The following is a 20,722-nucleotide window of genomic DNA, read 5'->3' as shown; positions in this document are numbered from 1 at the left end:
GCTGGGATGTCCCAGGGTGGCTGTAGGATGTGGGAACCCATGATGGGGAGGAAGAGGAAAGCCAAGGTCACAGGAACCAGGACCCCCCCAACCCTGCAACACTCTGCAACACGCTGGGACAGATGCAGGCCCCAAACGTCATCCCACCCTGTGTGGCACCCGGACCATGTCCCCTGCCCCAGCCAGCCCAGTGTCACCCCTGGCTGAGGACCCTGCAATCCTGCAGGTGCTCAGTTCCCATGTGCCATGGGAATGTCACCAGCCATGCCACCTCCACAGACACCATGTCCCCATACACACCGTAGACACCATACACATGCCATGCCCCCCCCATACACAGAGGGGGCTCAGGGCTCTGCCCTGGATGCTTTGGGGGCTTCTGTGGAGTGGTTGCCCCATAGTCTCCCTGCCCAGGCACCCCAGGGCTGGCCCAGGATGGCCACAATGAGGGTTCACTGTCCCCTCAATCCCACTGCCCCAGGGACAGTCCCAAGGGTCACTCCCGAGGCCAGAGGCCACTGGCCACCACCAGCGCACTCTGGTCCTGTGCTGACACCTGCGGGCAAGGGACTGTCCTCACGTGTCACCCTGCCCTACCTGGCACCGGATTTTCTCTCTGTGTCACCCTGCCCTTCCTGGCACTGCGTCCCTACGTGTCATCCTGCTCACACATGTCACCTCGTCCTCCCTATGTCACCGTGTCCCTACAGGTCACCCTATCTGACATGTCATGCTGTCCTTACCCATCACACTGTCCCTACCTGTCCCCGCTCCTGACATGTCCCCTCTGTCCCTTTGCCATATCTCATGCCCTGCCTAAATATCCTCCTGTTCCTGTGTGTCACCCACCTGCCTGTCCCCACAGCCTGGTCCTGGAGGGGATTTGGGGCTGGGCCACCACAGACAGGGGCTGCCGGGGGAGCAGGGCTATGGTGCTCCTGAACCCATCCTTGGGGACACAGGGACAGTGCCACAGGCAGAGCCAGGCAGCACCCAGGTCCCTGCACACGGCACAGGCCTTGGGGGGGAGCCAGGATGTGGGGCCGCAGTGGGAACAGCACCATGAGGTCCGTGCTGTCCCATGGGGGGCTGTCCCCACCCCATGGCTGTGCCCCTGACAGGGCCCAGCTGCAGCGCCCTGCGGGTGGATCCCGCCCCGGGAAAGGGCAGGCAAGGCAAGGTGGCCCCATCAGTGGTCCCCTCCAGAGCCCCTATTGCCCCCCCATCCCATTCTCTACATCCTCCATCTCCCCATCACTCCCTTCATCCCTCTCCATAACACTCTCCATCCCCTCCATTGTCCCTCCATCCCTCCACCCCCTCGACTCCACACCCCATTGCCCCCTCCATCCCTCCTCCATCCTCCTCTATTGCCCCCTCCATTTCTGTCACCCTCCCCATCAACTCCATCCCTCCTCCATCCCCCTGCATCCTCCCTGTCATTCCCCCTCCACCCCCCCTCCATCCCTCCTTCCATCACCGCTGCATCCCCCTCCCACCCCACCTCCCTCACGCTGAAGCCTCCCCTGGAGCTTCCATCCCCCTCCCTCCCCCTTCACCCTCCTGATCATCTTCTCCATTCTCCGCTTGCCCCCTCCATTGTTCCCCCATCCCAATTCCATCTCCCCTCCATTCCTGCTGCATCTCCCTCCCACTTTCCTCCCTCACACCCTCCTTTGTCCCCTGGTCCCCCTCCACGGCTGGGGCTGTGCCTTTGGGGAGGGGACTGTCCCCGCCTGGAAGCTCCTCCTGGAGCCGGAGGACTCGGGTAGCGCCAGGCAGGCCTGTGTATGGCAGCAAATACCCTAATTAATTAATTATGGGATAATCTCTGGTTCCGGGGAAGGGACGGGCGGCTGCTCAGACTCGATTAACCACAAGAATGTTTAATCTCCCCCCGCAGCCCCCTAAGGCACCGGGATTATTCCCGCTGGGCAGTGCAGGGATGCACCAGCCATGCCTGGCTGCAAGGGGACACAGAGTGGGGGCAGCCCAGGGACCCCCAGACACCACAGAGTGACCCTGCCCTGGCCCCACGGGGATGGGATGGGATGGGATGGGAGGTTTTCCCTGTGCTGGCTGACAGATCCAAGGAAAGGGCTCTGTCCCTGTCATAGTGCTGGGACTGGGCATCGCCTGCTTCTCCTGCCTCTCCTGCCTCTGTCCTGCATCCCAATCCCACATCCTGGATCCCCCATCATGGACCCTGCACCCTGCGTCCCACATCGCAGTCCTGCATCCTGCATCCCATGTCCTGCATTCCACAAAAGTACTCTCCATCATGCATACAAATCCTGCCTCCTGCATTCTGCAACCCACATCCCGTATCCCACATCCCAGACCTGCATCCTTCATCCTAAATCCTTCATCTGGAATCCTTCATCCTGCATTCCACTCCTGCATTCCAGTGCAGCATCCCAGCACTGGACCCCAGTACTGCATCCTTCATCCCACATCCCAATCCTGCATTCCAGTGCAGTACCCCAGTCCTACATTCCAATCCTTTGTCCTACATCCTGTATCCTTCATCCCATATCTCAGTCCTGCATCCTGCATCCCATTCCTGCATTTGTTATCTCATATTCCAATCCTGCATTCTGTATCCTGTATCCTAACCCTGCATCCCAGCCCTGCCTGGCAGACCTGTCTCCTTCATCCTACGACCTAATCCCGCATCCCAATGCTGCATCCTTCATCCCACATCCCAACCTCATATGCCGGTTCTGCATTCCAGTGCAGCATCCCAGTCCTGCATCCTTCATTCCACACCCCAGTCCTGCATCCCGCATCCCAATGCTGCATCCTTCATCCCACATGCCAACCCCATGTGCCGGTTCTGCATTCCAGTGCAGCATCCCAGTCCTGCATCCTTCATTCCACACCCCAGTCCTGCATCCCGCATCCCAAGCCCGGGCGCAGCACAAAGGCCGCACTACAGCTCCCGGCGTGCCCGGGGGGGGGGGCCGGCGGCGCTCCCGGCTGCGGCTGCGGGGGCGCGGCTGCGGGAGCGCGCCCAGGGGCGCGGGCGCGGGCGGGAGCGCGCACCAATCGCGGCGCGGCCGCGCCCCGACCCGGCCCGCCCCGCCCGCCCCATCCCCGCACCGGGCGGGGCGCAGCGGCCGCGCTGCCATGAGCGAGCGCCCGGCGGGGCCGCCCCGCCGCGCCCCGGCCGCCCGCGCCCCCCGCCCCGGCCGCGCCCGCTCCGCCCCGGCCCCGGCCCCGGCCTCGGCCCCGGGGATGCCGCGGGGGCGGCGCGGCTGAGCCCCCCAGCCCCGCTGCGCCGCCGGCCCCGCCCGCCGCCGCCATGGCCGGTAAGCCCCGCAGCGGCTGCGAGGCGCTCCGGGTGGTGGCCCGGTGCCGGCCCATGAGCCGGCGGGAGGAGGCGGCGGGATACGAGCGCGTCCTGGAGCTGGACGTGAAGCTGGGCCAGGTGAGCATCCGCAACCCCCGCGCCGCCCCCGGGGAGCTGCCCAAGACCTTCACCTTCGACGCCGTGTACGACGCCAGCTCCAAGCAGGCCGACCTCTACGATGAGACGGTGCGGCCGCTCATTGACTCGGTGCTGCAGGGCTTCAATGGCACCGTCTTCGCCTATGGCCAGACCGGCACCGGCAAGACCTACACCATGCAGGGCGCCTGGGCGGAGCCGGAGAAGCGCGGCATCATCCCCAGCGCCTTCGAGCACATCTTCACCCACATCTCCCGCTCACAGAACCAGCAGTACCTGGTGAGGGCCTCGTACCTGGAGATCTACCAGGAGGAGATCAGGGACCTCCTCGCCAAGGACCAGAGCAAGAAGCTGGAGCTGAAGGAGAACCCCGAGACCGGGGTGTACATCAAGGACCTCTCCTCCTTCGTGACCAAGAACGTCAAGGAGATCGAACATGTGATGAACCTGGGCAGCCAGACGCGCTCTGTGGGCAGCACCAACATGAACGAGCACAGCTCGCGCTCCCACGCCATCTTCCTCATCACCATCGAGTGCAGTGAGACGGGGCCGGACGGTGAGGAGCACATCCGCGTGGGCAAGCTCAACCTCGTGGACCTGGCCGGCAGCGAGCGCCAGAACAAAATGGGGGCCCACGGAGAGCGCCCCAAGGAAGCCTCCAAGATCAACCTCTCCCTCTCAGCCCTGGGCAATGTCATCTCGGCCCTGGTGGACGGCCGGAGCACGCACATCCCCTACCGGGACTCCAAGCTCACCCGCCTGCTGCAGGACTCCCTCGGGGGCAACGCCAAGACAATCATGGTGGCCACCTTGGGCCCGGCCTCCCACAGCTACGACGAGAGCCTCTCCACCCTCAGGTTCGCCAACAGGGCCAAGAACATCAAGAACAAGCCCCGGGTGAACGAGGACCCCAAGGACACCTTGCTGCGGGAGTTTCAGGAGGAAATAGTCCGGCTGAAAGCCCAGCTGGAGAAACGTGGGATGCTGGGGAAGAAGAGGAGAAGGAGCAGCCGGAGGAAGAAAGCGATGGATGGAGAGGGCACCGTGGACAATGAAGGGGAGGACGAGAATGAGGATGGCCTGGAGAAGAACATGGAGAATTACTTGAAGGAGCAGAAGGAGAGGCTGGAAGAGGAGAAAGCCGCTATCCAGGATGACCACAGCCTGGTGAGCGAGGAGAAGCAGAAGCTGCTCCAGGAGAAGGAGAAGATGATAGAGGACCTGCGGAAGGAGCAGGAGGCCACGGAGCTGCTGGCCATCAAGTACAAGGTTTGTGTTGCCACACATGGTCACGAGTGGGGTCAGGGGACCTGCTGTTCCCCCAGCCCCTCATGTGGTGTGGGAATGGATCCCAAGCAGGGAGTCTGGGGGAGGTGCCCACCCGCATGCACAGGCGTGGGGGCCCTCCCAAGCACGGTATCCAGGCAGGGTCCCCAAGGGCAGCCCCAGGCTCCGGTGTGGGGCTGGGCTGGGCTGGGCTGGCCCTCAGGCACGGACCTGTGTGGGGACACTGCGTGGGGGGACCTGTGTGAGAGCTGCAGGGGGTGGGAGGGAAGGGCCATGGGGCGTTGGGTCACTGGTGGCACGAGTTTGCTGCGCTCAGCTCTTGTCCCCCTCGGCACAACAAAGCAGCTTGTGTGGGAAGGGAGAGTGACGGGAGTGATGCTGCAGATTCGTCCCCGGTGGCCTCGGCAGCGAGCCCAGGGCTGGGGCTGGCGACACGGTGCACCTGCGCCCACCTGCCCCCCCGTTCTGTCCAGCCCCTGGCTCCCACTGGGCGCTGTGGGGACGGGCAGGGCTGTGAGCTCATGGTGGGGCCTGGCAGCTCTGCAGGGACCCCCATCCCCCTCCCCACCCCAAATCCTTCCCGGCACTCTGAGCCAGAGCAGGGTGGGTGGGGGCAGCACTGCTGGTTCAGGGATGCTCAGGGCTTTGGTGCTGAAGGTGAGAGGGGCCACGGCAGTGCCAGCTGTGCCGGGGGTCTGGGGTCGCACCTTCCCCTGCCCCAGCCCTGCACCTGTCCCCGCTGAGCTGGGGGGTCCTGACCCCTCCCACCTGCCCGTGGTGGCCATGGGGCCGGGACCACAGTCCCAGCAGTGGGGAGGGAGCCCCAGCACCCTGATCCTCAGCGTCAGGCTCGGCACAGCCCCCACGGCACAGCCCCCACGGCACAGCCCCCCTGGCACCACGCCGGCCCGGATGCAGTGACTGGGCTGGAGCCCAAGCAGGGACCCCTCTGTGGGGGGACATGCCCGGGGTGCCAGGGCTGAGCAGGGGTCCAGACCCTCTTCCGTGGCCAGGGTCGTGTTTGTTGCAGCCCCAGGGACATGTGGCCATGCCCAGGGACATGTGATCATGGCCAGAGATGTGTGGCCACGCCTGGATGCCTGCACAGAGACCGTGGGATCCCACTGGGACGTGCCACTGGGGCAGAGCCGTGGGCTGCTGGCTGGCACAGCGGGTGTCCCGTGACGGGTGTCCCGTGACGGGTGTCCTGGCAGAGCAGGATGCCTGGCACAGGGGTCCCTGCAGCCGTCCCCCCATCGCAGTGGGGTGCAGGCTGTGGGGTGCAGGCTGGGCTGGCAGCTGTCCAGCACAGTCTCCCTGTCTGGCACAGCAGGGCTGGCTCAGGGCCACTGTGTGTCCTGGAACTGCTGAGTAACAAGGCAGGGCCGGAGGCGAGATGACACCATGTCCCTTCTGGTGGCCTTCGGAGCCACTCCACACACAGGGACCCTCTGGCTGGGGGGGTCCAGCACAGTGACAGCACAGAGGTGTCACCTCGGTGAGCAAATATCACCCCTGTGCCAGCGACAGAGGGGCACAGCCTGCTGTGACACTCACCCCAGTGGGCACTGCCCGGGGCACACTGCGGGGGACACTGGGTGGCCTGACAGTGCTCATGGGCAGCTTTGCCACACAGTGGGGCCAGGCAAGGAGCCAGTGGCTCCACAGTGACCATGGCAAAGGCAGCCGAGGTGACAGGGGGACACGGGGTGCCCCCCACACCCACGGGTGACACACTGCACCCTGTCTTGCTGTCACCCTCGGGGGTGTGGGCTCTGCCTCTGCCACCCGGCTGGGACGTGTGGGACATCGAGCTCAGAGAGGTGGGGGCAGCCTGCCCTGGCAGATGTGAATTTGGGCACCCAGATGTGCTCCTGGGTGCCCAGATGTGTGCCCAGGCAGAGGGGCTGTGCCACAGGGGAGCCGGGCACGGGGTGTGGCTGCATCCAGCAGCTGTTCCGGGGGCTGAGGCCTCGGTCAGCAGGAGGGAAGCTGTTGGGAAGTTCTTTGGGTGCAGGAAATGAGTTCCTGGGAGAGGCTTAGTGCTAAAGGAGATTGGGAGTCTCTTCGTTAGAGGGAATAAATGCCCTGGCAGGGAGAAAGCAGCAGCACTGAGAAACCTCTTAATCCAGTGGGGATGGTGTCTGCAGGGGGGAGCTCTGTGGGAGGGGATGGCAGTGGGACCATCGTCCCAGCACCCACCTGGTCCCCACCCTGCAGCCCAGCGGGGTCCCCAGGGGACACTCAGCGCCAAGGGGAGCGACTGGGACCAAGAACTGGGTTTGGAGGAGAAGGGGTGACCCCAGCCCTGGCAGGGGATGGCACAGGGTCGGGTGGGGGGGCTGCCCTTGGGGGTCTCAGCCCCCAGCAGAACACCCAGCCTGGGACACCCATCCGAAGGGAGGAAGGAGCAATCCCCAGGGCCAGGGGGGCTGGATGGGGCACCCATTGGAGGCTGGGCACCCACAGCACTGAATGGCTGTGGGGGTCTCACAGGGTGGGGAAGGTGGGAGTTGCTGGCACAGTTGTGGGGGTGTCCCCTGGGTGCTGGGGGCTGCCTGCATTCCCCCAGAACTCACAATGTGCCCCCTGCAGCTGGAAGGGGAAAAATGGGGGGGAAATAATGGAAATAGAGCCTTGCCCCAGGCAGCTGTCGATGGGGACAGGGGTCACTGGTTTGCCAGAGCCCCCCACTCGGTGCTGGTGGTGATGCCTTTTCCTGGTCTTAAAATCAAGAGTCAAACATGGTTAGAAGGGGAAAAGGGATTTTACCTTGGTATTTATTTTAAGGATCCTTAGGTGCACACGTCCAGGTCATATGCACTGAAATGCACCCCGCTGAATATGCCCCAAAAGATTGGGTATAACACTATAGGTGTTACTAATTAGCAGATCTGTCAAAGATTCCCCAATGAGAGGCTGGAGTGAGCCCCCCTCCCCAAGGAGCCTTCTCCTGGATGGTTTTATCTTGGTTTACAGAATGTGTTCTGGAGAGCACCTTGGGCTCTGGGGCACACTGATCCCCGGCTACGAAGCTTCTAAAATGTTTAGTCTCTTAGCTTAACAAACAAGTCCAAGAATGTAGGCAAAAAGCACTAGGAACACAGAAGTTGTAAAAAGGTATAACAGGGGTATAAAAGAAAAGGCAAAAAATCTCCATGTTATCAGTGGCACAGCACCCCCATGGAGACCCTTGCTCAGGGACATGTGACAGCAGCACCATGACCATGTGTGTCCCCCCAGTGCTGGCACCACCCTTGGAGGGCCTGGTGGCCCCTCTGCCCCTCAGGGCCATGGCCATGGCAGTGCTGGGGGCCAGGCCCTGTGAGGAGCAGGGCCCCTGGATCTGGGGCAGCCAGAGGGACCCCCAGGGCAGACACCAGTGTGTGAGGGTGGCCACGTGCTGGTGGCAGAGGGGACATTTCCGAGATGGTGGCCGAGCTGTCTGTGTGTCTGGGAGATTGATTTCCCAGGCCGTGTGCGGTGTCCTGGGGACATCTGGGTCTGTCCCTGCTGACCCCCCTGAGGCGCAGCCGTGGGGGGCACAGGCTGTCCCCCTGCTCGTCCCCTGCCACTGGTGCCCCACGGACACCCTGACACGGGAGCAGGGCTGCAGGCCCTGCACAGACACACACACACCCAGACGTGGTGTGCTCAGCCCCTCACCCGTGTGCACAGACACCCGGTGCTCCGACACGCACCCATGGGAGTGAACGCGTTCAGCCTGGCACGGGATGTGCTCCCTGTGTGTGTGTGTGTGTGCACACGTCCTGCACGTGTGTGTGTGTGTGTGTGTTTGTGTATGCACAGCCTGTGTATTTGTGTGTGTGTGCACAGCCTGTGTGTGTTTGTGTGTTTCTGTGTGTTTGTTTGTGTGTGTATTTGTGTGTGTGTGTGTGCACAGCCTCTGTGTGTGTGTGTTTGTGTGTGTATTTGTCTGTGTGTGCACAGCCTGTGTGTGTGTGTTCGTGTATTTGTGTATGTGTGTGCACACAGCCTCTGTGTGTGTTTGTGTGTTTCTGTGTATGTGTGTTTGTGTGTGTATTTGTGCATTTCTGTGTACACAGCCTCTGTGTGTGTTTGTGTTTCTATGTGTGTTTGTGTGTGTATTTGTGCATTTCTGTGTGCGCAGCCTCTGTGTGTGTTTGTGTTTCTATGTGTGTTTGTGTGTGTATTTGTGCATTTCTGTGTACACAGCCTCTGTGTGTGTTTGTGTTTCTATGTGTGTTTGTGTGTGTATTTGTGCATTTCTGTGTGCACAGCCTCTGTGTGTGTTTGTGTTTCTATGTGTGTTTGTGTGTGTATTTGTGCATTTCTATGTGCACAGCCTCTGTGTGTGTTTGTGTTTCTATGTGTGTTTGTGTGTGTATTTGTGCATTTCTATGTGCACAGCCTCTGTGTGTGTTTGTGTGTTTCTATGTGTGTTTGTGTGTGTATTTGTGCATTTCTATGTGCACAGCCTCTGTGTGTGTTTGTGTTTCTATGTGTGTTTGTGTGTGTATTTGTGCATTTCTGTGTGCACAGCCTCTGTGTATGTGCCAGGGGAAGGAGGGGGCGGAGGCCAGGCCGGCAGCTGCTGCACATCCCTGGAATCCCAGCTGTGCGGAAGGAAGCGGGCCCGGAGCAGCCTGGGCTTGGAGCCAGCAGCCCCGTGGAGGGGACACGTCACCCACACCCCCTGCAGCCACTGCTGCTGTGCCCGTGGTGCTGAACCAGCCCCAGGCTGCTGGGTGTCTGTGGAATCATGGAATTGTTAAGGTGGGAAAAGCCCTTCAAGGATCACCGAGTCAAACCATCCCCCAGCACTGCCAGGGCCACCACTGACCCCTGTCCCCAGGTGCCACATCCACAGGGCTTTTCAATCCCTCCAGGGATGGGGCCTCCATCCCTGCCCTGGGCAGCTGTGCCAGGGCTGGACAGCCTTTTCCACGAAGGAATTGTTCCCGATATCCAGCCTAATCGTGCACAGCCCCGTCCCTCCCCACCAGCAGCGCACCAAGCACAGGAGCACTGAACGCCCCCACTGAGAGCAGGGATGAGGACAGGGACCAGGGGTGGGTGTGACCCCCAGTGAAGGTGGTGTGGGGCAACCCCTGTGGGTGGGGGTGGGGAGCCCTGCTCTGACCCTGCTGTTCTGGCCCCCTGGCTCTGACCCCCCGGCTGTGACCCCCCTGTCCCCCCCAGGCGATGGAGAGCAAGCTGCTCATCGGGGGCAGGACCATCGTGGACCACACCAACGAGCAGCAGAAGATGCTGGAGCTGAGGCGGCAGGAAATCGCCGAGCAGGTAACGGGGCAGGGGGTGACGGGGGTGTCCCGGGGCAGGGGGTGACGGGGGTGTCCCTGGGCCGGTCCCTGGGCTGGCTCCAACCCGTCCCCTGTGCTGCAGAAACGCCGGGAGCGCGAGATGCAGCAGGAGATGCTGCTGCGGGACGAGGAGACCATGGAGCTGCGGGACACCTACACGTCCCTGCAGCAGGAGGTGGAGATCAAAACCAAGAAGCTCAAGAAGGTGAGAGCATGACAGCTGGGGACAGGGACAGGGATGAGGATGTCCCTCCCCAGGGCTCCCCCAGCCCCGGGGCAGGGCTGAGGTGCTGCTCCCCCCTCCCAGCTCTACGCCAAGCTCCAGGCTGTGAAGGCTGAGATCCAGGACCAGCACGACGAGTACATCCGTGTGCGCCAGGACCTGGAGGAGGCCCAGAACGAGCAGACACGGGAGCTGAAGCTCAAGTAGGTGTTTGTGAGGTGCTTGGGGGTCCCCTGGGCCCAGGTGGCCCTGAACTGGGTGTGCAGAGCAGAGGTGGCGTGCACAAAGCAGGGCTGGGAGCTCAGAGCAGGGCTGGGGTGCACAAAGCAGGGCTGGGGGGCTCAGAGCAGGGCTGGGGTGCACAAAGCAGGGCTGGGGTGTCAGAGCAGGGCTGGGGTGTCAGAGCAGGGCTGGGGCTCAGAGCAGGGCTGGGGGGCTCAGAGAAGGGCTGAGGTGTTCAGAGCAGGGCTGGGGTGCACAAAGCAGGGCTGGGGGGCTCAGAGCAGGGCTGGGGTGTTCAGAGCAGGGCTGGGGTGTCAGAGCAGGGCTGGGGGCTCAGAGCAGGGCTGGGGGCTCAGAGCAGGGCTGGGGGGCTCAGAGAAGGGCTGGGGTGTCAGAGCAGGGCTGGGGGCTCAGAGCAGGGCTGGGGGGCTCTGAGAAGGGCTGGGGGGCTCAGAGCAGGGCTGGGGGGCTCAGAGAAGGGCTGAGGTGTTCAGAGCAGGGCTGGGGGGCTCAGAGCAGGGCTGGGGGGCTCAGAGCAGGGCTGGGGTGTCAGAGAAGGGCTGGGGGGCTCAGAGCAGGGCTGGGGTGTCAGAGCAGGGCTGGGGGGCTCAGAGCAGGGCTGGGGTGTCAGAGCAGGGCTGGGGTGTCAGAGCAGGGCTGGGGGGCTCAGAGCAGGGCTGGGGTGTCAGAGCAGGGCTGGGGTGTCAGAGCAGGGCTGGGGCTCAGAGTGGGTGCAGATCTTGAGGGATTGACCCTCCCAGTGACGGTGACAGCCGAGCCCTCCCCAGCTGTCAGTGGTGGCACAAGGTGTGGCCACTGGGACCTGTGTGCTGGCTGAGCGGCACAGGGGGCGTCCAAGAGTTGCTGAGAAAGGGGAAAAACCAGAAAATATTCCAGCAGAACCCCTGGCTGTGGCTGAACCTGGGGGTGGCGGTGGTGGCCGGGGGCAGGTGAACCCCGAGGACACCTGGTGACCTGCTCTGGCCCCCACACTGTCCTCGGAGGGACAGCAGCTCTGGGGGACTCGGGGTGACCCCAGCTCCCTGGAGCTCCCCGGCACCGGCAGAGCCGGGCAGAGTTTTCCCTCCGGGAGCCTCCCACAGCTGCAGCTGCTGCTCCACCGCCCCCGGGGACTTGTTCTCACTTCAAACACTCCTCTCTTTCAGTGCCTTTAACACCCCCAGATATTTACAAGCACTTCAGCATTTTCAGGGTGAAACAGTTTCACTACAAACAGAATTCCATCTCCAGCTTTGCCCCTTCTGCCCTCCGACGTGGTTCTGACTGTTTGGAACCCAGTGAGTTGCAGCTCACTGAAGCAACTTGTTGCTTCCAAACAGTTTTTGACAGCTGCTCGACTTGCTCCGAAAAACATGGGATAAAAGATTCCCCCTGGGGTCCACTTAGCATCTTTGAGCTTTCCTTGATTTTCGGGTCAGGCAGTGGGAGAGCAGACGTGGGAGGAGAGGAGGGAAGGGGTCCTGGTCCTGCCTGGAGCCCCAGAGCTGCCAGTGGTCCAGGCTCCTCTCTGATGCCTGTCCTCTCCTGCCTCTCCTCTCCCTGTGGCTGCCTCTATTGCTTCAACCTCTCCATTTCCATCACATTCTCATCCTCTGGATGTTTCTTCTCCCTGCAACTGTCTCCTCCTCTTCCTGCCTTTCCTCTCCCTTCCCGACCTGTTTTCTGTCTCCTGTCACATTAACTCCTTCCTCTCCCTCTCCTTCCCCGTCGCTCCTGCTCTGTCCCTCAGGTACTTGATCATCGAGAACTTCATCCCTCCCGAGGAGAAGAACAAGATCATGAACCGCCTGTACTTCGACAGCGACGAGGACCAGTGGAAATTCCAGCCGCTGGTTCCCACTGGAGGGTACGTCCCTGTGTCCCTGTCCCTATCCCCAGGGTACATCCCTGTGTCCCTGTCCCCAGGGTATGTCCCTGTGTCCCTGTCCCTGTGTCCCTGTGTCCCTGTCCCCAGGGTATGTCCCTGTGTCCCTGTCCCTGTGTCCCTGTCCCTATCCCCAGGGTACATCCCTGTGTCCCTGTCCCCAGGGTATGTCCCTGTGTCCCTGTCCCTGTGTCCCTGTGTCCCTGTCCCTGTCCCCAGCGTACATCCCTGTGTCCCTGTCCCTGTGTCCCTGTGTCCCTGTCCCTGTCCCCAGCGTACATCCCTGTGTCCCTGTCCCCAGGGTATGTCCCTGTGTCCCTGTCCCTGTGTCCCTGTCCCTGTCCCCAGGGTACATCCCTGTGTCCCTGTCCCTGTCCCCAGGGTACATCCCTGTGTTCCTGTCCCTGTCCCCACCTCAGCGCACGAATGGCCCCAGGGCTGGGGGGACCAGGGACTCTTGCAGGTGCCCACGGGTGGGAATCCCCTCCAAGCCCAGCCCCAGGGGAGGGGCCGCCCTTCCCTCACTGATGCAGCTCCCTCGGTCCCGCCGGAACGCGGCTCTGTGGGTTCACATTCCCCGCTCTGTGTGCTCCAGGAACAGCTCCCAGATGAAGAGGCGCCCGACCTCTGCCGTGGGCTACAAAAGGCCCATCAGCCAATACGCCCGGGTGGCCATGGCCAGGAGATCCCACCCCCGCTTCCGGGTACGTGAGGGGACACTGGTGTGTGCCAGGGGGTGGGAAGGCATTGGATAAACAGGATGGATGGATGGATGGATGGATGGATGGATGTGTGAATGGAGGTGGATGGATGGACGGATGGATGGATGGATGGATGGATGTGTGAATGGAGGTGTATGAATGGATGGATGGATGGATGGATGGATGGATGGATGTGTGAATGGATGGATGGATGGATGGATAGGTGAATGGATGGATGGATGTGTGAACGGAGGTGTATGAATGGGTGGATGGATGGATGGATGGATGTGTGAATGGAGATGGATGGATGGATGGATGGATGGATGGATGTGTGAATGGATGGATGGATGGATGGATAGGTGGATGGATGGATGGATGTGTGAATGGAGGTGTATGAATGGATGGATGGATGGATGGATGGATGGATGGATGGATGTGTGAATGGATGGATGGATGGATGGATAGGTGAATGGATGGATGGATGTGGATGGATGTGTGAACGGAGGTGTATGAATGGGTGGATGGATGGACGGATGGATGGATGGATGTGTGAATGGAGGTGTATGAATGGGTGGATGGATGGATGGATGGATGGATGGATGGATGTGTGAATGGAGGTGTATGAATGGGTAGCTAGAGGTGGATGGATGAAGGCAGATAGTGAGTGGATAGGTGGAGGGATGGATAACACTGGCAGAGAAGATGGAGTCAACAAGCTCACGAGGATCTGGGATACACCAATTCAGGCTCCCAGCTTTGTCCTCCCAGCTCCAGTCCTGGAGCTGCTGGCTCTCCGGCACCTCCTGCCATTGGAAAGGACAGGGCTGCTCAGCCCTGGGAAAGGCCGGGAGAGCGGGAGCAGAGCCTTGAGCCCACAGCCCAGGGTGGCTGTGCCAGTGCAGCCAGGGGAGGATCCCCTCCTCGGCGCGCCAGCGGCTCCCCCGGCAGCGTGGGTTGCGGGAGCCGGGTCCCTGCTTTCCCCGCGGTGACTCTGTGCTGGCTGTCCCTGTGCCCTGGCCAGGCTGAGAACATCATGTTCCTGGAGCTGGACCTGTCTCCCCCGGCCATCTTCGAGTTCGAGCGCAGCAGGGACCCGGCCGAGCAGGACCCGCGGGCGCTGCACCTGGAGAGGCTGATGCACCTGGACAGCCTCCTGGAGCGGCCGGCGGCCTCCCGCGTGCGCAAGTCCCGCTCCTGGTGAGTGACACGGGGGTGGGGACACGGGGGGGCTGCGGCACGGCCGGGACGTTCTGTGGGAGCCAAATGGGGGCTTGGGGCAGGTGGAGGAGTCACAGCAGAGCTGGAAAGGTCCCATTCCACCAGGGCTGATCTGCCGTGAGCTGCTGGGTATGGTCAGAGTGTGAAATGCTGCTGACATTGTGCTATGGGAACAGCATCGTGTAGAGCTCTGTGCAGGAGGGACATGGAGCTGCTGGAGGGAGTCCAGAGGAGGCCCCGGAGCTGCTCCCAGGGTTGGAGCCCCTCTGCTCTGGAGCCAGGCTGGGAGAGCTGGGGGTGCTCAGCTGGAGAAGAGAAGGATCCAGGGAGAGCTCCGAGCCCCTTGCAGGGCCTGAAGGGGCTCCAGGAGAGCTGGAGAGGGACTGGGGACAAGGCATGGAGGGACAGGACACAGGGAATGGCTTCCACTGCCAGAGGGCAGGGCTGGATGGGATATTGGGCAGGAATTGTTCCCTGGGAGGGTGGGCAGGCCCTGGCACAGGGTGCCCAGAGCAGCTGGGGCTGCCCCTGGATCCCTGGCAGTGCCCAAGGCCAGGCTGGACATTGGGGCTGGGAGCAGCCTGGGACAGTGGGAGGTGTCCCTGCCCATGGCAGGGCTGGCACTGGATGAGTTGTAAGATCCCTCCAACCCAAACCACTCCATGATTCCATGATATTCCCATATCCCAGACCCATGGTATCCTCCCACCCAGTAAGGGGCACCCTTTGACGCTGCCTGCACAGCAAATGACCGGGAAAACGGCTGGATTTTGGGGAGGGTGGGAAGCTGGGGCAGGGCAGCAGAACCCAGAGTGTCTCTGTGTCCCCAGGTGCCAGACGCCGCGGTCGCTGCCGTCCTCCACCACCCACGTGTCCCTCGCCTCCAGCTCCCCGTGCGCTGCCCCGCTGCCGGCCCACGAGTGACGGCCTGGACGCCTCGTCCCGGACTGAGCCCCCGAGGGCCGAGGGGGGGCCCGGCCCAGCGGCCCCAGCTCGTCCTTGTCCTCAGCTACTTTGTGTGTGTTTGTGCGAGACACGAACGGCCCCGGGCCAGGGCGGCTGCCCCTCCCTCCCTCCCCCCCTCCCTCCCTTCCTCTCTCCCTTCCTCTGCCCCCCCATCCGGATCTGTCACTTTATTTATTTAACCTATTTATTTATGGAGTGGGTGACGCGCGGAGGCAGGATTTGCGCTCGGACTGATGAATATCGAGGCTGGCAGTGGGCACCGTGCTGGCCACCCCGGGTTTGCCCAGCTCCCAGCCCTCCCCGCACTGCCTGGCACAGGGCTGGGCACAGGGACACTGCCAGGACACTGCTCCATCCAGGCAGGAGCAGCACGGGCCCCTCTCCAGGGGCTTTGGCAGAAGCTGAGGCCACCCTGGCCCCAGTGCTGGCTTTGCTTTGCTGGATCCCAGGGAATTTGGAGATCTCTGCGTGGATTGGGAGACTTTGTGGTGGCAGCACCGTGTCACAGTCCCCCAGCGGGACTCCCCAGCCTGCATCAACACTGGTGGCAGCAGGGACACCTCACTGACTCTGGGCATGGCTGTCACGCCAGGAGCACCAGCTCCAGCCACAGGGCTTGCAGAGTCACCAGACCAAGTCACCCAAAGCCGAGGGCTTTGTCCACCTGTGCCACGCTCCGGAGATACTCTGGAGACAGCCCCTGCCAAGGTTCCCGATGCCCGGCTCGCTCCCGTCCCTGAGCGTGGGTGTGCACCTTGTGCACCTCCTGACAACAGCAAGAGGAGGGAACCTCCACCGCCTTCCAGCGCCCCTCCAAAGACACGCTCAGCCTGAGAGCAGCCCTGCCTGCGGAACTCCGGGCTGAGAGAGGCTCCATCCTGCAGCTAAAGGCAGCGGAGAAATGTGGGACAAGGAGGTGACGCCCAGGGCAGCGATGGCATCGCTGTCCCCAGACAATGGCACACAGAGGTCACCTCTGTCACCTCCTGGTTGGGACAAACTTCCTGGTGGGTTGTGGAGGATTGGATGTGAAAAGGTGATGGGTAAGAGGGGGAAGCCAGGAGGACTCTGGGGATTGAATCGTGCCCCAGCAGCCACAGGCACGGGGACAGTGCTCAGTGTTCCTGCGGGATGCAGCTTTCGGATGGAGGGAAGTTGCTGAAGACCCGTCCTGGCAGTGCCAGGCCAGCAGGTGCAGTGTCCCTGGGATGGTGGAGGTGGGGACATCTGTGTGTTTGATGAGATCCTTATGGGGTGAGGGAGCAACCCTTGGCTCTCCTGGGAGGAGATGGGTCAGCACAGGGCTGGACAGAGAGGATTGCAGGTGGGGAGTGTCCTCTGGCAGCAAAGGGAATTCCTTCACAGAATGGATGAGGTTGGAAGCGACCCTGGAGCTCATCCAGTCCCCTGGAGCACATTACTCAGGGTTGTGTCCAGATAGGTTTGGAATCTCCCCAGGGAAGGAGGCTCCAGGACTGCTCTGGGCAGGCTGTTCTTTGCTGTTGGACTGAGCCCTGCTGCCCTCACTGGCTCCTGCACTCAGGACAGGGGTGAGGGAGCGAGGCCCCAGCACGGAATGGGAACATGCAGAGGGAACCAGGAGCTGTGCCGAGCTCAGAGCCAGGCAGGTCCCGCAGCTGCCGTGTCCCATCCACGCGTGGCTGTGCTGGGCCGTCTGCTGCCCTTCCCCGACACATCCCGGCACTGCCTCGGGGGATCCTGTCCCCTTCCCCTCTAACACTGTCCTGCCTCGAGCTCTCTCCATCATTGCTCTCTGCCCCCACCTTCCCTTTCCCATCTGTGCCCCTTAACACCCTCTCTCCCTCCGAAACATTTGTCCCCTTCTCCCCTTGCCTGGCACCTGGCTCCGAGGCACCTTGGGAAGCTGTAGCTTGCTCTGAGGCCTGAGCTCCCTCCCTCTGGAAGCAGCCAGGTCTGGGCTGTGCTCAGCCTGGGGAGGAGGGAGCAGGGGGAAGGTGTTTGAGGATTGACAGAGGGGTTCCTTCCATGGTGTGGGGTGAGCTCTGTCCACAGGTACCCCCAGCAGCCAGGGGTGTCCGAGGGCATCCCCCAGAGCGAGCTGGCCCTGTGAAACCATCCAAGGCCAGGCTGGACAGGGCTTACAGCAGCCTGGGACAGTGGGAGGTGTCCCTGCCCGTGGCAGGGGGTGGAACTGGATGAGCTTTAAAGTCCCTTTCAGCCAAAACCAGACTGCGATTCCCTGATTCTATGAAACACAGTGGGTGGGAGAGCTGGTTCTTTATTTAATTTCCAGGAAAGAGTCTGGGAGTCAGGGTCAGGAAGCACAGCCTGAGAATGGGGAGAAGCCTGGGGGGCCTGCAGGAATAGGTTTTCCTCCCTTCCTTGTTTTTTAGCAGTCCCAGTTCCCCTTCAGTGGATCAGCAGCTCATGGAGCCCCAAAGTGATGAAGCAGTGACCTTCTCTTGCCTCCTTTCTCACCCAGGGGGTGGGAAACAGCTCAGGAGCTGAGGGTGTCCTCATCCCCCGGCTTGCCCCAGGCCGTGGAGCATCCCGGGAAGGGTGGCTGTGCCCAGGGAAGGGTGGCTGTGCCCCGGGAAGGGTGGCTGTGCCCAGGGAAGGGTGGCTGTGCCCCAGGGAAGGGTGGCTGTGCCCCAGGGAAGGGTGCCTGTGCCCCGGGAAGGGTGCCTGTGCCCTGGGAAGGGTGCCTGTGCCCCAGGGAAGGGTGGCTGTGCCCAGGGAAGGGTGGCTGTGCCCCGGGAAGGGTGGCTGTGCCCCGGGAGGGTGGCTGTGCCCCAGGGATGGGTGGCTGTGCCCAGGGAAGGGTGCCTGTGCCCCAGGGAAGGGTGCCTGTGCCCCGGGAAGGGTGCCTGTGCCCCGGGAAGGGTGCCTGTGCCCCAGGGAAGGGTGGCTGTGCCCCAGGGAAGGGTGCCTGTGCCCAGGGAAGGGTGCCTGTGCCCTGGGAAGGGTGCCTGTGCCCCAGGGAAGGGTGGCTGTGCCCCAGGGAAGGGTGGCTGTGCTCCGGGAAGGGTGGCTGTGCCCCGGGAAGGGTGGCTGTGCTCCGGGAAGGGTGGCTGTGCCCCAGGGAAGGGTGGCTGTGCCCAGGGAAGGGTGGCTGTGCTCCGGGAAGGGTGGCTGTGCCCCGGGAAGGGTGGCTGTGCCCCAGGGAAGGGTGGCTGTGCCCAGGGAAGGGTGGCTGTGCCCCAGGCTGCTTTCCCACAGCATCCATTGGTTGTCCCGGTGCCATGGCAAGGGACGGGCCCGGGCCCAGCTCCAGCAGGTGGTCACGGTGGGATGCTCTGGAAGCCCTTCCAGCAGAGCACAGGACGGGTGCGGGAGCCCCCAGCGCAGGGGATGGATGAGGCACTTCCAACATCCAAGTGCCGCTTGCACCGCCGGCGTCCGGGAGCCTCCCGAGCTCTCCCTCCACCTCCGGCGCTGCCGAGGAGCTTTCCCAGCACAGACTGGGAGGGCTGGGAGCACTCGGGGTGTCGCTGGTCCCCGGTGTGTGTCTGTGGCGTTCGGCGTCCGTGTGTCGCACCGGGGCTGTTCCTCGGGGACTGGGGCTGGGCCGGGCGCGGCCCGCGGGGCTGGGCTGGGGCTTCCTTTCGTTGTTGTTGAACTGTTCTTTTGGGGTTCAGGTTTGGCCGTTTTTCCGCGGGGAGGGGGGTGCGGGTCTGTTCCGGGTTCATGGACAAGGTGAGGGCCTCGATTAGGACCAAATTTTCGTGCCTGTTGCTCTGGTGATTTATTTAGAAATCAAAAGTTTACTGTCTGGTGGCCCATCCTTGTCACTCTATACATAGGAATATACAGGACATATATAAATATATATATATTATACATAGTGTCTGGAGAGAGGCCGTTCCTGGTGGGACGGACACTCCTCACTGTGCTGTAATGTAGCTCGACCCCGTGCTGGGAGCGCCCAGGGAGCGCCAGCGCCCTCCAGGATGGCAACGACACAATAAAGGAATGAGCATCACTGCCAGGGCCTCCGCAGCCTCCTTAGCGCGGCCCCGCAGCCGGGGAGCGGCCGGCACGGGGGCACGGCTTCCCGCCGGGATTGCTCCACGTCCTGGTGTTCCGTGCGAGATGGAGCGCTGGGACAAACCCAGCCAGTTCCAGCTCGGGGACAAGGACACCGGGAAACAGTGCGGGCTATCACACGGACACGGCGGTGCTGGAGGCAGCACGGGGGGCTGGAAAAGGGGAAGCTGGCCAGGAGCACCCCAGTCCCAGCGGGGGAGGGCGGTTCTTGCATAGGGAGGAGGGAAGAGCCTGGGGCTAAATGCAGAACTAAGATTAAACAGGAACATTTCCAGCCCACGGGGAGAGCAAGGAAGCACCAGGGACATCCAGATGGAGCTGAGCTGCTGCTGGAACAGGAGCTGGTGTGGCCTCACTGCCTCAGGAGCTGCAGTTTGGGGTGGGGAAGGGCCTGGTCATCTCCCAAGGGCTGCTGCGTTTTTCCCTTGCCATTGGAAACGGGGAAATTCCCATGGCTTAGGCATTGAAGCAACTCTAACCAAGAAAACATTGCAAAGGCATGGAATGGGTTGGGTTGGGTTGGGTTGGGAGGGAACATAAAGCCCACTCAGTGCCACCCCTGCCATGGCAGGGACACCTCCCACTGTCCCAGGTTGCTCCCAGCCCCAATGTCCAGCCTGGCCTTGGGCACTGCCAGGGATCCAGGGGCAGCCCCAGCTGCTCTGGGCACCCTGTGCCAGGGCCTGCCCGCCCTCCCAGGGAACAATTCCTGCCCAATATCCCATCCAGCCCTGCCCTCTGGCAGTGGAATTCCCAGCTCCGAGGTTGTCCACAGCAGAGGGATTGAAAAGCCCCGTGGATGTGGCACTTGGGAACACGGGGCAGTGGTGGCCTTGGCAGTGCTGGGGGATGGTTGGGCTCAGTGGTCTCCCAGGGCTTTTCCAACCCAAATGACTCCATGGTTGCAGGCACGCAGAGATTTGTTCTGTTTCAGTCTTCATGGAAAAGGTCACTTGTGATCAGGTGAGTCACAATAAATGCCACCGAAAAGGGACTGGGGCTGAAGTAAGAAAAGGAAAGATTAAAGGTCCCTCACAGGCACTGGATGTCCCCAAATTGGCCAGGTTGGATTAACTCAGACAGAATGAATTTGGTAAAGTGGCCTCGGAGCTGCAAGTGAGGGGTTTGAGATCTCACAGAGAAGAGGCTGAGTGTCCAAACAGGAACAGGATAAACATAAGGAATATCTTTAAAATGGGGAAAGGCGAATTTGGGCTGTCTGCTCAACTTAACTTCACCTCCTGAAAGGACTGAATAGATCAACAAAATCCACCTGAAAATCCTGGCAGGGGAACACGTGAAGGTAACAACCAACATGGGCTGGTCCAAAGCAAATCCCACCGAACCCTACCAAAGCAGCTTCATGCTCTGCTGGAATACGAGACCCTGCAGGTGTGAGGGGCACAATCTGGGAAAGAATGAGGGATTTTGGTGAAA

At 62.0% G+C, this 20,722-nt stretch overlaps 1 protein-coding gene across 1 annotated transcript; it reads left to right on the top strand.

Moving 5' to 3' along the window:
- Window positions 1-3,274: 3,274 nt before the first annotated feature.
- Window positions 3,275-19,223, top strand: KIF3C (kinesin family member 3C). The gene is made up of 8 exons (XM_032104037.1): window positions 3,275-4,717; window positions 9,920-10,021; window positions 10,124-10,246; window positions 10,349-10,467; window positions 12,237-12,353; window positions 12,967-13,075; window positions 14,094-14,269; window positions 15,121-19,223. Exons 1-8 carry the CDS (start codon window positions 3,305-3,307, stop codon window positions 15,212-15,214), a joined length of 2,253 nt encoding a protein of 750 aa, XP_031959928.1. The 5' UTR covers window positions 3,275-3,304; the 3' UTR covers window positions 15,215-19,223.
- The last annotated feature ends 1,499 nt before the right edge of the window (window positions 19,224-20,722 follow it).

This window comes from Corvus moneduloides, chromosome 3 (genome assembly GCF_009650955.1).
Source record: "Corvus moneduloides isolate bCorMon1 chromosome 3, bCorMon1.pri, whole genome shotgun sequence".
In the NCBI taxonomy this organism is placed as follows: domain Eukaryota; kingdom Metazoa; phylum Chordata; class Aves; order Passeriformes; family Corvidae; genus Corvus; species Corvus moneduloides.
Note: the sequence above shows the minus strand (reverse complement) of the source record. Positions and strands in the feature narration are given on the sequence as shown.